Source organism: Scyliorhinus torazame, chromosome 22 (assembly GCF_047496885.1).
Source record: "Scyliorhinus torazame isolate Kashiwa2021f chromosome 22, sScyTor2.1, whole genome shotgun sequence".
Lineage (NCBI taxonomy): Eukaryota > Metazoa > Chordata > Chondrichthyes > Carcharhiniformes > Scyliorhinidae > Scyliorhinus > Scyliorhinus torazame.
In genome coordinates, this window is record NC_092728.1 from 102,361,272 (window position 1) to 102,378,543 (window position 17,272).

At 48.0% G+C, this 17,272-nt stretch overlaps 1 protein-coding gene across 1 annotated transcript in view; it reads left to right on the forward strand.

Moving 5' to 3' along the window:
• The window catches only part of col27a1b (collagen, type XXVII, alpha 1b), a 699,034-nt gene that overhangs the window by 189,220 nt on the left and 492,542 nt on the right, over positions 1–17,272 (forward strand). The window contains exon 7 of the mRNA XM_072487808.1: positions 2,381–2,434. Within this exon, the coding sequence (XP_072343909.1) occupies positions 2,381–2,434 (54 nt within the window). The remainder of the gene's footprint in view (positions 1–2,380; positions 2,435–17,272) is intronic.

The following is a 17,272-nucleotide window of genomic DNA, read 5'->3' on the forward strand; positions in this document are numbered from 1 at the left end:
CTGTCCTTATATCGGAGAAATCTCACCACTATGGCTCGAAGAATTTCTCCAGCCCTCGGTCTTCGCGCCATAACTCGATAAGCTCCCTCCACCTCCAGCGGACCCGTCGGGGCCTCCGATCCCATTAACGAGTGCAGCATCGTGCTCACATATGCCCCGACGTCCGCCCCTTCTACACCTTCGGGAAGACCAAGAATCCTTAAATTCTTCCTCCTCGCATTATTCTCCAGCACCTCCAGCCTTTCCACACATCTTTTGTGTTGTGCCTCGTGCATCTCCGTTTTCACCACCAGGCCCTGTATGTCGTCCTCATTCTCAGCAGCCTTTGCCTTCACGACCCGAAGCTCCTGTTCCTGGGTCTTTTGCTCCTCCTTTAGCCCCTCAATCGCTTGTAATATCGGGGCCAACAGCTCCTTCTTTATCTCCTTTTTGAGTTCTTCCACGCAACGCCGCAAGAACTCCTGTTGGTCAGGGCCCCATATTAAACTGCCTCCTTCCGACGCCATCTTGCTTTGTGCCTGCCTTCCTGGCCGCTGCTCTAGAGGACCCACCGCAATCTGGCCACCTTCCTCTCTTTTTTCCATCCGTGTCCAGGGGGGATTCCCTTCTGGATTACAGCACAGTGTTTTTTGCCGTTAAAATTTCCGTTGGGGCTCCTATCAAGAGCCCAAAAGTCCGTTCCACCGGGAGCTGCCGAAACGTGCGACTTAGCTGGTCATCGCCGCACCCGGAAGTCCTGCCTGATCTACTTAAACTACGCCTTTCCACGCTATATTTTAATTAATTCCTTCACTATGAAGCGATATCTCCGTTGAATTTGGCCAGCCCCTCGTTCTGAAACTGGGATCCCACGTTCCCCAGCCAGGGTTAACATTTTGCACAGTTAGCACGGTTAGCACGGCTGCCTCATAGCTCCAGGGTTCAATTCCGGCCTTGGGTGACTGTCTGAGTGGAGTTTGCACTTCCTCCCCCTGCCTGCGTGGGTTTCCTCCCGGTGCTCCGGTTTCCTCCCACAGTCCAAAGATGTGCAGGTTGGTGGATTGGCCATGATATTGCCCCTTAGTGTCCAAAAGGTTAGGTGGGGTTACTCGGTTACGGGGAAGGGGTGAAGGCGTGTGTTGAAGTAGGGTACTCTTTCCCTAAGGGCCGGTGCAGACTCGATGGGCCGAATGTCCTGCTGCACTGTAAATACTATGATCTATGATCATCTATTCTGTCAAGCCCTTTAAGAATTTTATCTCTTTCAACCACACAAAAACAGTGCAGCACAGCGGACCACAGAGAAGGATTAATTTGACTGGGGCACTGATAGATTGGACCTATTAAGTGCTGGATATTCAGTTTCACAACCTATCACAGTGGGATTTGATCATTCAGTCGCTGAGCCACAGCACTGTCAAGTAAGAAACTGTGAACACTCCTGTCCCAGGAGGAAAGGTGTTTCCTCCGGGTGATCCGGTTTCCTCCCACAAGCCTCGAAAGGCGTGCTTGTTAGGTGAATTGGACATTCTGAATTCTCCCTCTGCGTACCCGAACATGCGCCGGAATGTGGCGACGAGGGGATTTTCACAGTAACTTCATTGCAGTGTTAATGTAAGCCTACTTGTGACAATAAAGATTATTATTATTAAAAAGCTGTTAGCAGCGCAACCACCCCCCCCGCCCCCCCCTCACCCCACTTGCGGATTCCCCGGCGGTGTGGGGTGGTTTCAATGTGAATTCCCATTGACAAGCGGTAAGAGTAGACAGTTCCACCGCTAGCGAATGGAACGCCGAGTTCTCCGTCCTTGCAAGCAGCGGCAGTGGGACGGACGCGCAACGGAGAATCCCGGATAATGTAACATTTAAAGAGAGGAAATGGGTCAAAGCACCAGCAATATCTGAAACATTTAATGGAGGACATGCCCAAAACCTGTGGAATTCTGTATTTGCTATTTGTAACCTCCTTAATTTTGTGGTGGAGATATCTCCGTTCTTCGCCCTTTTTATGATGAATGAAATATATATATATTGGAAAATATATGGAATAAGACATAAAATAGTATTTTATGGCAAAGAATATTGTCCATCTGCAACATTAGTGGACCGGGTTTTAGCTGCCTAGGTGAATGTGTTTTGAGTGGGGTAAATCTTGCCCGGTACTGTGCTTGGCAGGACGAGAGAAGACATTGGACTGAATGGAGCATAAACAAATTTCGTTCTGCTGAGCTTTAAGACTTCTGATAGGTCCTGTGTTCACGTTGATGTACATTGCTTTGACTATTTAAAGCCAGCATTGATCGCAATATTGGGTCACCTTATCTTACCTGATTTGAACAGTGGAATCAATAGAAGGTTTACCGACAAAAGTATTTCTAACGTGCTGTTTTATTGTTTGCAGGGTGACATAGGCCGACCTGGTTCCGAAGGGCTGCTCGGACCATCAGGCCGAAAGGTAGGCAACAGAGATTGTTACTCGCTGCTAAAACTGGACGGCGGTTAACATTTTTATTGCTTTCAGGTTTAAGAATGAATTTCAGGAAAGGGGGAATCCCTGATTGGAAAATCATTGTGCAGACGTTTAATTTGAGTCTGTATTGTGCGTTTTAAGATGCATTGACTGTATTAGGATGTGGAGATGTCGGCGTTGGACTGGGTTGAGCACATTAAGAAGTCTTACAACGCCAGGTTAAAGTCCAACAGGTTTGTTTCAAACACTAGCTTTCGGAGCACTGCTCCTTCCTCAGGTGAAGGAAGGAGCAGTGCTGCTCACCTGAGGAAGGAGCAGTGCTCCGAAAGCTAGTGTTTGAAACAAACCTGTTGGACTTTAACCTGGTGTTGTCAGACTTCGTACTAGACTGTATTAGTAACTGTGCCCGAATCACATTTCTAACAATGGGCACTGGTCTCCGTTCTAACGATGGGCACTGGTCTCCGTCCTAACAATGGGCACTGGTCTCCGTTCTAACGATGGGCACTGGTCTCCGTTCTAACAATGGGCACTGGTCTCCGTTCTAACGATGGGCACTGGTCTCCGTTCTAACGATGGGCACTGGTCTCCGTCCTAACAATGGGCACTGGTCTCCGTTCTAACGATGGGCACTGGTCTCCGTTCTAACGATGGGCACTGGTCTCCGTTCTAACGATGGGCACTGGTCTCCGTCCTAACAATGGGCACTGGTCTCCGTCCTAACGATGGGCACTGGTCTCCGTTCTAACAATGGGCACTGGTCTCCGTTCTAACGATGGGCACTGGTCTCCGTTCTAACGATGGGCACTGGTCTCCGTTCTAACAATGGGCACTGGTCTCCGTCCTAACAATGGGCACTGGTCTCCGTTCTAACGATGGGCACTGGTCTCCGTCCTAACGATGGGCACTGGTCTCCGTTCTAACAATGGGCACTGGTCTCCGTTCTAACGATGGGCACTGGTCTCCGTCCTAACAATGGGCACTGGTCTCCGTTCTAACGATGGGCACTGGTCTCCGTTCTAACAATGGGCACTGGTCTCCGTTCTAACAGTGGGCACTGGTCTGAATGCAACCGCAGCAGCACTCAAGCTACCAGATACCCAAGACAAACAGCCCGCTCGATCAATTCCTCGTCCGCCACATTAAACATTGACTGGGTTCCAGCACTGCAGCAACATGCCAAGCCTCCTCCGCCAGCACCATGCCAAGATCTCAGTCATGTAGAGGACAGAAGGTGCATAACAAGCCCCCCATAGTCACTCGCCATCCTGGCTTTGAACAGTATCGCTGCTCCTTCACTGTGGCTGGGTCAAAATCCTGGAACTCCCTCTCTCACAGAACTGTGCATATCTACACCACACACGACTGCAGCAATTCAAGAAGGCAGCTCACTGTCACCTTCTCGAGGGCATTTAGGATCGGCAGTAATTGCTGGCCCAGCCAGTGATGGTCACATCCCACAGCGTAGGGCGGCCCACGGTAGCACAGCTGTTAGCACTGTTGAATCACAGCTCCGAGGTCCCAGGTTCGATTCCCGGCTTGGGTCACTGTCTGTGCGGAGTCTGCACGTTCCCCCCGTGTCTGTGTGGGTTTCCTCCGGGTGCTCCAGTTTCCTCCCAATGTCCAAAGATGGGCAGGTTAGGTGGATTGGCCATGATCAATTGCCCTTAGTGTCCAAAAAGGATAGGTAGGGTTACTGGGTTATGGGGATAGGGTAGAGGCGTGAGCTTAAGTAGGGTGTTCTTTCCAAGGACCGGTGCAGACTCGATGGGCTGAATGGCCTCCTTCTGCACTGTAAATTCTATGATTCTATGATCATCAGTGTTTTGTTGATGATTGACCACCTCCTCACTGACTTCCTTGTGATATATATTGTTGAAGTTGTCGCCTTCACCCACTTTGAGCTATGTAGCTGTCGTTGGCAGTGGGATTGTCTTGTGGTTGGCTCAGTCAAGTGTGTACATTTCTTACAGAAGAAATTTCCGGCCTGAAGACAGTCCAGCTCTTGCCTTTTGGAACATTCAGTAGCTATTCAGTGAGAAATGGTACAACTGCAGCATGATAAATGCAACTGTTTCCATTGCTAAATAAACAGCTCTATGCTGCTGTTGGTGACAGACAGTCAGGCTTCAATATTGAATCCTGGAAACTCAATGTGAAAATGGTCTTGGCTAAAGCTCTTCAGTTCTTCAAATCTGCTGGTCCTCTTGGCAATCATCCAAGAGTGCTGAAGAATATCGGAGATTTTCTCGCTGAGCCGCTGGCTTCCACGTTTAGCAGCTTGTCAACGCCTGAGATCAGTCGCGTGGACTTGATTTGGGTCCCAGGGAGCAGAGGAGTTGCTCCGTATTAAAACCACTTCAAGCCTACAAATTTCCTTAAGGTGTGTGGGTCTTGCTGCCAGCTCTTGACAGGGACCCCTGCCATGGAATACCCAGCTAGGCCATCCCCTGGCAAGTGAGCTGGGGGAGCTTGGGATATGCCAGCATCTCCCCTACGCACCCGATGTGATGCATCTTGCTTCATCGTCCTCCCTTCTGCCAGTGGAGAGGGCAGATTGTGGAGCGGTGGACAATATACCCTCCCGTGTTTGATTTTCATGATCGAAGCTACTCTAGGAGTCGACAACAGAATTTGAGCCGTGAATAGAACAGTCAATTTTAATCTACTTGTACATAGGATATAGAACACACAAACAGGCCATTCGGCCCAGCTAGTTTATGCTGATGTATATGTTCTCCTCCCATCTTTCCCCCTCTCACTGCATCAGTGTAACGTTCTGTCCCATTCCCCTCCCTCATCTGCTTCTTTAGTACCCTTTCAATTGCATTTACACTATTTGCTTCACGGTAGCACAGAGGTTAGCACTGTTGCTTCACAGCACCAGGGTCCCAGGTTCGATTCCCGGTTTGGGTCACTGTCTGTGCGGAGTCTGCACGTTCTCCCCGTGTCCGCGTGGGTTTCCTCCGGGTGCTCCGGTTTCCTCCCACAAGTCCCGAAAGACGTGCTTGTTCGGTGAATTGGACATTCTGAATTCTCCCTCCGTGTTCCCGAACAGGCGCCGGAATGTGGCGACGAGGGGATTTTCACAGTAACTTCATTGCAGTGTTAATGTAAGCCTACTTGTGACAATAAAGATTATCCTTAATGATCAGCAGCCTCCCATTGATCAAGTGCACCTTTCTTTGCTCCCACCTTGAGTATTGACCTCTGCATATTGCACGAGCTGAGCCAGCCCTCAGCCTCAATGCTGTCATACAGAATATCCGTCTGAATGGGATGGAATCCTATTGTAGCTGGACTCAGCCACGAACTCTCGGTCCAGCCCCACCCTGGCTTGGGCCGAATCCTTTCTGTCATTCCAGAAATTCAAGGTTTAGCATTTTAATCACAGCCTATCCCTTCATTATTTTTGACTTCTCTCTTCCATCTTTCCTGAACATGGGTTACATTTCCCACTCTCCAGGTGTTTAGCTCCACTCCCATTTCCAAATCGTTCTGGGAAAATATGTGGTCAATGTGTCCTGTGTGTCCATCCCAATCAGCTTTCACAAATGCAAATTTTACACTTAGTCCTTCTAATAGTTTACTTCTAAATATCTCCAGTTGTGACTCTTTGTTATCCTCCGTACTCCCTCTTCCAGAACATCTCTCCCTTTCTTCACTCTGAAAAGGAAAACCAAAGACTTGGGCTTTGGGTCTGGATTCTCCGGTTCCAGGGCTGCGTGTTTCCCAGCGGTGGGAGACTACGTGCCGTTCACTGCCGGCGGGATTCGCTGTTCTGGTCGCTGCCGACGGGCTTTCCCATTGAAGTCACCCCACGTCACCGGGAAACCCAAGGGGGAGTGCGCTGCCAAGGGAACTGGAGAATCCCGCCGCCTGCGAACGGCCGAAGAATTCCCACCTTGAATTCATTTGGTGCTTTTCACGACCGCCTGATGTCCACAACGCCTTCGCACTCAGTGAAGAACCTTCTGAGGCGTGCTCACCAGTGTAATGTGGGAAACACCTCAGCCAGTCCACATGGAGCAGGTTCCACAAAGAGCAATGTGATAATGACCAGGTAACCTGTTTATTGAGGTGAAGGATTGAAGGATGTTTCCCCGGGAAACATCGGGAAGGACACCCTTCTCTTCTTCAAAGCGGCACCATAGGTACCTTCACATCCACACGAGAGAGAGAAAGGTGGGACCTCAGCCAAAAGACAATCTGATGGTGCAGCAGTCCCTTGACCTTGTGTTTACGCCCTGGAGTGGGACGTAAACCGGATACCTTGTGGTTTAGAGGTGGGAGTGCTCCCAAATGAGCTACAGCTCACACCGGACTAAATCGCACAATGTTCTTGAAGTGATCTCGCCCATTCTTTGATTTTGTTTTTTCATTCATTTCACGGGATGTGGGCATCGCAGGACAGCCAGCATTTTTATTTCCCGTCCTCAACTGCCCTTGAGAAGGCTGTGGTGAGCTGCCTTCTTGAACCGCAGCAGTCCCTGAGTGTGCCACCCAGCAAGAGAGGGCATTCCGGGATTTTGACCCAGCGACGTTGAAGGAATGGCAATATGGTTCCACGTCAGGATGGTGTGTGTCTTGGAGGAGCAGGCTGGGGGGGGGGGGTGTTGGAGAATGGTGGTGGTGTTCTCCATGTATCTGCTGCCCTCGGAAGGTGCTGTCAAGGACGCTTTGCGTGAGTTGCCACAGTGTATTTGCCAATCAATGCTTTGTCCCGGCTGGTGTTGAGCTTCTTGAGTGTTGTTGGAGCTGCGCTCATCCAGGCAAGTGGAGAGTGTTCCATCGCACTCCTGACTTGTGCCTTGTAGATGGTGGGCAGGCTTTGGGGAGTCAGGAGGTGAGTTACTCGTCCTAGGATTCCTAGCCTTTGACCTGCGCATGCAGCCGCAGTCTTTATACGGCTAGTACAGTTCAGTTTCTGGTCGACGGTAACCTCCAGTATGCTGCTAGTGGTAGATTAACTCATGGTAATGCCATTGAACATCAAGGGGAGAAGGTTAGATTCTCTCTCTTGCTGGAGATGGCCATTGCCTGGCACTTGTGTGGCACGGATATTTGTTACTTGATTAACCTTTTCTTCTTCTAAAAGGTGACACCCTGCGAGTGTCCCACAAAAGAAGGAAAAATAGTTTTTATTCAACGCATAATATGTGCAGCACAGCAAATAAATCACAGCAAATAAATCTACCGTTATTTTATCACAGTATATTTTTACTATTGTCTCCAGAGCTTATTTTTATATAAAATATGAAAGTAAAACCTCAGGATTGCTGCCTACGCTAATATGGAACGACTGCTGAATTAACGAGTCGGCTGTACCAGGTTCTGGGAGTTGCAAAGTGGGAGCAAGTCTATTTATTATTATCGAGAATCTTGGATTACCTGCTAATTCAGTTGGGTTCATTGACTACAGCCACAGGCAAGCTGAGAATTTTGAATATTAAATTATGAGAAGCGTTGTGAGCCAGACTTTTCGCTGGAGCGCTGCCTGCAACCTTTGAATGTGAAAAATGATGGATGATAAACGATGAATGCCTTCATTCAAAAAAAAAAGTTTCTTGGAGATGGAGAATTGAAATAAATCCGAGAGCATTACTTTGCGATTGTTACATTTTCCTGTCAGCCTTTGAGCTAACTCACTCCAATCAATCATGTGACAGTTCCATCCCCTCACATGTTTCTGAGCAGCAGCCATCCATATTTGGGGCCAGTCATTTGTCTGGCAACTTGGTATCTGTTGAAAAATGGCATGTTTCCTTGAATGTGCGACTCTGTGCCATTGATGTCAGTCATATTTTCCAACATGGGTTTAACATGCTTTCAGTTACTGTCAGTTGGACTAGAAACTTTCCAATTGAATCAATTAATGACGAGAAAGTTCCTGCATTAATATAGCACCTTTCACAGCCACCAGACATCTCAAAATGCGGAATTCCCCCATTTTAAGACTGGGAGCCGTGGCGGGGGTGGGAACGTGGAGCGTTTTCCGCTGTGACAGCTGACGGGGGAAACACTCCAAACCTTCTGGCACCGACTACATTGATTATGCACGCGGGTCCTTTACGCCGTATTCAGTGGCGGGGCAGGCCTGGATGGCGCCTAGTTCGCCGTTGTGTCCGGGTGCCGCATTGAAAAGGCGCCCAACATCGCCGACCCCACCATTCAAGACAGAAGGTGGACCTCCTGAAAATGAAGCTGGATCTCCTCTCTGAGAGCGGAGGAGGATGGGCCTCCTGGGGGCGGAGACGGATCTCCCGGAATATTATGAGGCTGGAAGATGGACTCCCGCCAGGATACCAAATCTGGAAGGTTGAATCTGGAAGTACCTGAGAAAGAAATAAATGAGTGGCACTTTTTCTCCGATGAGGAGGACATCAAAGGGGATGAAGCTGAGGATGTCCTCGAGGGAAAGGATGTCAACGATGAGGTAATGCCGATGTCCAGATGAGGCAGACGAGCCTGGGACATGCTAACTATCGCTAGATTCATGGAGGATGATGAGGACATTCAGTGAGGAGATCCCACTATCTCCACATGGAATCATAGAATTTACAGTGCAGAAGGAGGCCATTCGGCCCATCGACTCTGCACCCCACCCAAGGTCCACACCTACACCCTATCCCCATAACCCAGTAACCCCACCCAACACTAAAGGCAATTTTGGACACTATGGGCAATTTAGCATGGCCAATCCACCTAACCTGCACATCTTTGGACTGTGGGAGGAAACCGGAGCACCCGGAGGAAACCCACGCACACACGGGGAGAACGTGCAGACTCCACACAGACAGTGACCCAAGCTGGGAATCGAACCTGGGACCCTGGAGCTGTGAAGCAATTGTGCTAACCACAATGCTACCGTGCTGCCCTGAATCTGTGAGCATTGCTCTCGCATTGGCCAATGGCAGCGCACACGCTCAGTGATCAGGCTCCTGTCATGGGGACGCCCATGGTCCTTGCGTCCCAGGCGGGTGATGATGACTTGCAGTGGGGGCAGGACATAGATCCTCACAAAGCTTCTGTGAATGTCTGACTCCTGTCTGGCTGATAGCAGCTCACTTGCTCTCAGAGACTCGGATTATAGCATAGTGATGCAGAGGCGAAGGTTTCACCTGTCCTGGTTCTCCGGCAACCTTTGTGAGTTGTATCCTTGAGGTGCTGTGCCACCGGAGGCTGAGGTAGCTAGGATGGGAGGGGCCAGGTGCAGCTCAAAGGTGCAGAGAGCACACAGAGAATGACTGGAATGGGTGACGCTAGCCCTGCATATTGTGGGAGCAGTCCTCACTCCCTACGAGATACGGGAATGACTGATGTGGTCAATCATTGTGAAGGGACATCATCAATGTGCTGGGAACCTTGCACAAATAACAGGGAGGGAGCCCAGGATTTAGCACACTGCCCTGGTGCAAAGATTTCACTTCAGAATTGCAAGAACACAGCCCATCAGAACAAGGAGCCATAGAAAGGTTGCAATTAGTGGGTTAATTTACAGAGGTGTTATGTCCAAGTGCTTAATACTCATGGCCAAGCTGTGCAACTAGATCTCTTTAACTTTCCTAATCCTGCCGCTACGTCTTAGTGCACCCCCAACATCCAAAGCGAGGTGGAGGCAGCCTGCTGTCTGCCACGCCTCGTTGTCTATGATGACCTTGTCAGACGTCACCTGGAGTGCCAAGACCTGGGAGGCTGGAGGGGGAGGGGAGGGGGGGGGGGGGGGGCTTGGCCTGCTTCTGGGGTCCTGCTGTGGCAGTGCCATCCTTCTCGCCCTGTGGAGCTGGAGCTGAAGCGGTCATAGGGAGAGACGATTCAGAGGGCGGTACATTCACCTGGGTGGATGGCACTGGGATGTGCACCCGCTGATCCACCTCCTTATGGTGCCCAAGGGATCCTGGCCTTCTTGAGATAGAGGAGCAGCTGCAGTGAGGTTGGCACTGATGGATACCAGCAAACGCCTGTGCCATTGAGAGTATGTCCTGTGTCATGGTGTGGATGTACTACACCATGGAGAGCATGCCCTGAGTCATGGTATGCATGTCCTGCATCATGGAGTGCAGGTCCTCCACCAGGGGTGCATGCCTTGCACCAATCAGTGCATGTCCTGCAGCAGTGCAGGACAGAATTCTTGGACCTAGGTCGCCAAGGCAGCTGCCACACTCGCTGTGTTGAAGTCTGTGCGTTGGAGAGTCGGCACAATCACTTCACACATAAGATGGACGGACTTCTCTGCACCGTGTTGTGTTTGTCACCTTGTTGTGTTTGTCACCTTGTGTCTGTCACCTTGTTGTGTTTGTCACCTTGTTGTGTTTGTCACCTGGTGTTTGTCACCTTGTGTTTGTCACCTTGTTGTGTTTGTCACCTTGTGTTTGTCACCTTGTGTTTCTCACCTTGTTGTGTTTGTCACCTTGTGTTTGTCACCTTGTTGTGTTTGTCACCTTGTTGTGTTTGTCACCTTGTGTTTGTCACCTTGTGTTTGTCACCTTGTTGTGTTTGTCACCTTGTGTTTGTCACCTTGTTGTGTTTGTCACCTTGTGTTTGTCACCTTGTGTTTGTCAACTTGTGTTTGTCACCTTGTTGTGTTTGTCACCTTGTGTTTGTCACCTTGTGTTTGTCAACTTGTGTTTGTCACCTTGTTGTGTTTGTCACCTTGTTGTGTTTATCAACTTGTGTTTGTCACCTTGTTGTGTTTGTCACCTTGTGTTTGTCACCTTGTGTTTGTCAACTTGTGTTGTCACCTTGTTGTGTTTGTCACCTTGCTGGGTTTGTCAACTTGTGTTTGTCACCTTGTTGTGTTTGTCACCTTGTGTTTGTCACCTTGTGTTTGTCACCTTGTTGTGTTTGTCACCTTGTGTTTGTCACCTTGTGTTTGTCAACTTGTGTTTGTCACCTTGTTGTGTTTGTCACCTTGTGTTTGTCACCTTGTGTTTGTCAACTTGTGTTTGTCACCTTGTTGTGTTTGTCACCTTGTTGTGTTTATCAACTTGTGTTTGTCACCTTGTTGTGTTTGTCACCTTGTTGTGTTTGTCACCTTGTGTTTGTCACCTTGTGTTTGTCAACTTGTGTTGTCACCTTGTTGTGTTTGTCACCTTGCTGGGTTTGTCAACTTGTGTTTGTCACATTGTTGTGTTTGTCACCTTGTGTTTGTCACCTTGTGTTTGTCACCTTGTTGTGTTTGTCACCTTGTGTTTGTCACCTTGTTGTGTTTGTCACCTTGTGTTTGTCACCTTGTTGTGTTTGTCACCTTGTGTTTGATACCTTGTTGTGTTTGTCACCTTGTTGTGTTTGTCACCTTGTGTTTGTCACCTTGTTGTGTTTGTCACCTTGTTGTGTTTGTCACCTTGTGTTTGTCACCTTGTGTTTGTCACCTTGTTGTGTTTGTCACCTTGTGTTTGTCACCTTGTGTTTGTCACCTTGTTGTGTTTGTCACCTTGTTGTGTTTGTCAACTTGTGTTTGTCACCTTGTTGTGTTTGTCACCTTGTGTTTGTCACCTTGTGTTTGTCACCTTGTTGTGTTTGTCACCTTGTGTTTGTCACCTTGTGTTTGTCACCTTGTTGTGTTTGTCACCTTGTTGTGTTTGTCACCTTGTGTTTGTCACCTTGTTGTGTTTGTCACCTTGTTGTGTTTGTCACCTTGTGTTTGTCACCTTGTGTTTGTCACCTTGTTGTGTTTATCACCTTGTGTTTGTCAACTTGTGTTTGTCACCTTGTTGCGTTTGTCACCTTGTTGTGTTTGCCACCTTGTGTGTGTCACCTTGTTGTGTTTGTCACCTTGTTTCACCTTGTGTTTGTCACCTTGTTGCGTTTGTCACCTTGTTGCGGTATTTAGAGCCTTCACAAGAACTCACAGCACATCCTTAAATACATTTGCTGAACTCATACGAAAAGATATGTTTTAAATTTTGCCATTCCTACACAGAGCTTCATTGATTTTTTTTAGGCAATTTGTCACCTTGTTGTGTTTGTCACCTTGTGTTTGTCACCTTGTGTTTGTCACCTTGTTGTGTTTGTCACCTTGTGTTTGTCACCTTGTTGTGTTTGTCACCTTGTTGTGTTTGTCACCTTGTTGTGTTTGTCACCTGGTGTTTGTCACCTTGTGTTTGTCACCTTGTTGTGTTTGTCACCTTGTTGTGTTTGTCACCTTGTGTTTGTCACCTTGTGTTTGTCACCTTGTTGTGTTTGTCACCTTGTGTTTGTCACCTTGTTGTGTTTGTCACCTTGTGTTTGTCACCTTCTGTTTGTCACCTTGTTGTGTTTGTCACCTTGTGTTTGTCACCTTGTTCTGTTTGTCACCTTGTTTGTCACCTTCTGTTTGTCACCTTGTTGTGTTTGTCACCTTGTGTTTGTCACCTTGTGTTTGTCACCTTGTTGTGTTTGTCACCTTGTGTTTGTCACCTTGTGTTTGTCACCTTGTTGTGTTTGTCACCTTGTTGTGTTTGTCACCTTGTGTTTGTCACCTTGTTGTGTTTGTCACCTTGTGTTTGTCACCTTCTGTTTGTCACCTTGTTGTGTTTGTCACCTTGTGTTTGTCACCTTGTTGTGTTTGTCACCTTGTGTTTGTCACCTTGTGTTTGTCACCTTGTTGTGTTTGTCACCTGGTGTTTGTCACCTTGTGTTTGTCACCTTGTGTTTGTCACCTTGTTGTGTTTGTCACCTTGTGTTTGTCACCTTGTGTTTGTCACCTTGTTGTGTTTGTCACCTTGTTGTGTTTGTCACCTTGTGTTTGTCACCTTGTTGTGTTTGTCACCTTGTGTTTGTCACCTTGTGTTTGTCACCTTCTGTTTGTCACCTTGTTGTGTTTGTCACCTTGTTGCGTTTGTCACCTTGTGTATGTCACCTTGTTGTGTTTGTCACCTTGTGTTTATCACCTTGTGTTTGTCAACTTGTGTGTGTCACCTTGTTGTGTTTGTCACCTTGTTGCGTTTGTCACCTTGTTGCGGTATTTAGAGCCTTCACAAGAACTCACAGCACATCCTTAAATACATTTGCTGAACTCATATGAAAAGATATGTTTTAAATTTTGCCATTCCTACACAGAGCTTCATTGATTTTTTTTTAGGCAATTTTAACTTGTTCGGGTCTGCAGTGTTCAGAGAAAATGTAACCAACCTTCTGAACTCAATTCAGGGGCGCCGAAGTCCCGCCCAGAAATGCCTGTCCCGCCGGCGTAATTCAAAGCTGGTATTTACCGGCGGGACCAGGCGGCGTGGGCGGGCTCCAGGGTCCTGGGGGGGGCGCGGGGCGATCTGACCCCGGGGGGTGCCCCCACGGTGGCCTGGCCCGTGATCGGGGCCCACCAATCCGCGGGCGGGCCTGTGCCGTGGGGACACTCTTTCCCTTCCGCCTCCGCCACGGTCTCCACCATGGCGGAGGAGGAAGTGACTCTCCCCACTGCGCATGCGCGGGAAACTGTCGGCGGCCGCTGACGCTCCCGCGCATGCGCCGCATTTCCGCGCCAGCTGGCGGGGCAACAAACGCCATTTCCGCCAGCTGGCGGGGCAACAAACGCCATTTCCGCCAGCTGGCGGGGCGGAAATCCCTCCGGCGCCGGCCTAGCCCCTCAATGTTGGGGCTCAGCCCCCAAAGATGCGGAGCATTCCGCACCTTTGGGCCGGCGCGATGCCTGTCTGATTGGCGCCGTTTTTGGCGCCAGTCGGCGGACATCCCGCCGTTGGGGGAGAATTTCGCCCCAGATGTCAAAACATTCTTTAAAAGCATTTGTTATTCTTAATTCTCCCCCTCTCCCCTGATGGTCTGTAGTATGCAGGCAACCCTCGGGTACCTCACCAACTTGCTAAACCATGGAAGGCATCACCAGAGAGTCCTAATCCTTTCTTCACCTGACAGCCTAAATGCACACTTTCTGACAGGGGTCAGTGAGCGGTATTCAGTAGGTAGAAGGCTGACTGATTTATTTCTCTGTTCTCCCGACTGCCCAATGCCACCAGCCCCCACCCAGCTAACGCAGCAGTGACTGAGGAGTGGTAGCCGATCGGACCTGCATGGTTTACGTCTACAGTGTGGCACTGGTGAAGTTTGAATCAGATTGGTGCTAAAGGCGAGATTTCAACTCATTCACAACCCATTCCCTTACAGATTTTAAATGAGACCATATGTTGGGGAGGGGGGTGGGCAGGGGGACTTTACGGAGGTGTCAGGGGTCTCACCTACCCGGTGAGCCGGCGGTACAACTTTATGGTCTTAGGTGGTGCCTCTCAGGTACTTGATTGGCCATCAGCAGGGCTTCTCCGGGGTCAAGGACCATGGGGTCGCAAATCCCGCCCAATGAGTGTTGCCGGCCAATCATTGTATATGAAGGTGCACTGTGTATGAAGGTGCACTGTATATGAAGGTACACTGTATATGAAAATGTGCACTGTATTTGGTGGTGCACCGAGTATGAAGGTGCACTGAGTATGAAAGGTGCACTGCATATGAAAGGTGCACTGCATATAAAAGGTACACTGTATTTGAAGGTGCACTGTATATGAAAGGTGCACTGTATAGGAAGGTGCACTTTATATGAAAGGTGCACTGTACTTGAAGGTGCACTGTATGTGAAAGGTGCACTGTATATGAAGGTGCACTGTATCTAAAGGTGCACTGCATATGAAGGTGCACTGTATATTGTATATGAAGGTGCACTGTATTTGAAGATGCACTGTATGTATAGATGCACTGTATTTTAAGTTGCACTGTATATGTAGCTTCACTGTATTTAATGTTGCACTGTATTTAAAGGTGCACTGTATTTGAAGTTGCTCTGGAATTGACGGTGCATTGTATTTGAAGTTGCACTGTATTTAAAGTTGCTCTGTATTTGAAGGTGCACTGTAATTGAAGGTGCACTGTATTTGACGGTGCACTGTAATTGAAGGTGCACTCTATTTGACGTTGCTCTGGAATTGACGGTGCACTGTATTTGTAGGTGGTCTGTAATTGAAGGTGCACTGTATTTGAAGGTGCACTGTAATTGAAGGTGCACTGTATTTGAAGGTGCACTGTATTTGAAGGTGCACTGTAATTGAAGGTGCATGTATTTGACGGTGCACTGTAATTGAAGGTGCACTGTATTTGAAGTTGCTCTGGAACTGACGGTGCACTGTATTTGTAGGTGCTCTGTAATTGACGGTGCACTGTAATTGAAGGTGCACTGTAATTGAAGGTGCACTGTATTTGTAGGTGCACTGTAATTGAAGGTGCACTGTATTTGAAGGTGCACTGTAATTGTAGGTGCACTGCAATTGAAGGTGCACTGTAATTGAAGGTGCACTGTATTTGAAGGTGCACTGTATTTGAAGGTGCACTGTAATTGAAAGTGCGCTGTATTTGAAGGTGCACTGTAATTGAAAATGCGCTGTATTTGAAGGTGCACTGTAATTGAAGGTGCACTGTAATTGAAGGTGCACTGTAATTCAAGGTGCACTGTAATTGAACGTGCACTGTAATTGAAAGCGCACTGTAATTGAAGGTGCACTGTATTTGAAGGTGCACTGTAATTGAAGGTGCACTGTATTTGAAGGTGCACTGTATTTGAAGGTGCACTGTATTTGAAGGTGCACTGTATTTGAAGGTGCACTGTAATTGTAGGTGCACTGTATTTGAAGGTGCACTGTAATTGAACGTGCACTGTATTTGAAGGTGCACTGTAATTGAAGGTGCACTGCACATGAAGGTGCACTGTAATTGAAAGTGCACTGTAATTGAAGGTGCACTGTATTTGAAGGTGCACTGTATTTGAAGGTGCACTGTATTTGAAGGTGCACTGTAATTGTAGGTGCACTGTATTTGAAGGTGCACTGTAATTGAAGGTGAACTGCACATGAAGGCGCACTGTAATTGAAGGTGCACTGTATTTGAAGGTGCACTGTATTTGAAGGTGCACTGTAATTGTAGGTGCACTGTAATTGTAGGTGCACTGCACATGAAGGTGCACTGTAATTGAAGGTGCACTGTATTTGAAGGTGCACTGTATTTGAAGGTGCACTGTATTTGAAGGTGCACTGTAATTGAAGGTGCACTGTAATTGAAAGTGCACTGTATTTGAAGGTGCACTGTAATTGAAGGTGCACTGTAATTGAAGGTGCACTGTATTTGAAGGTGCACTGTAATTGAAGGTGCACTGTATTTGAAGGTGCACTGTAATTGAAGGTCCACTGTATTTGAAGGTGCACTGTATTTGAAGGTGCACTGTAATTGAAGGTGCACTGTAATTGAACGTGCACTGTAATTGAACGTGCACTGTAATTGAAGGTGCACTGTAATTGAAAGTGCACTGTAATTGAAGGTGCACTGTATTTGAAGGTGCACTGTATTTGAAGGTGCACTGTAATTGAATGTGCACTGTAATTGAAAGTGCACTGTAATTGAAGGTGCACTGCACATGAAGGTGCACTGTAATTGAAAGTGCACTGTAATTGAAGGTGCACTGTAATTGAAAGTGCACTGTAATTGAAGGTGCACTGTATTTGAAGGTGCACTGTATTTGAAGGTGCACTGTAATTGTAGGTGCACTGTAATTGAAGGTGCACTGCACATGAAGGTGCACTGTAATTGAAAGTGCACTGTATTTGAAGGTGCACTGTATTTGAAGGTGCACTGTAATTGAAGGTGCACTGTAATTGAAGGTGCACTGTATTTGAAGGTGCACTGTAATTTAAGGTGCACTGTATTTGAAGGTGCACTGTAATTGAAAGTGCACTGTATTTGAAGGTGCACTGTAATTGAAGGTGCGCTGTATTTGAAGGTGCGCTGTATTTGAAGGTGCACTATATTTGAAGGTGCACTGTATTTGAAGGTGCACTGTAATTGTAGGTGCAC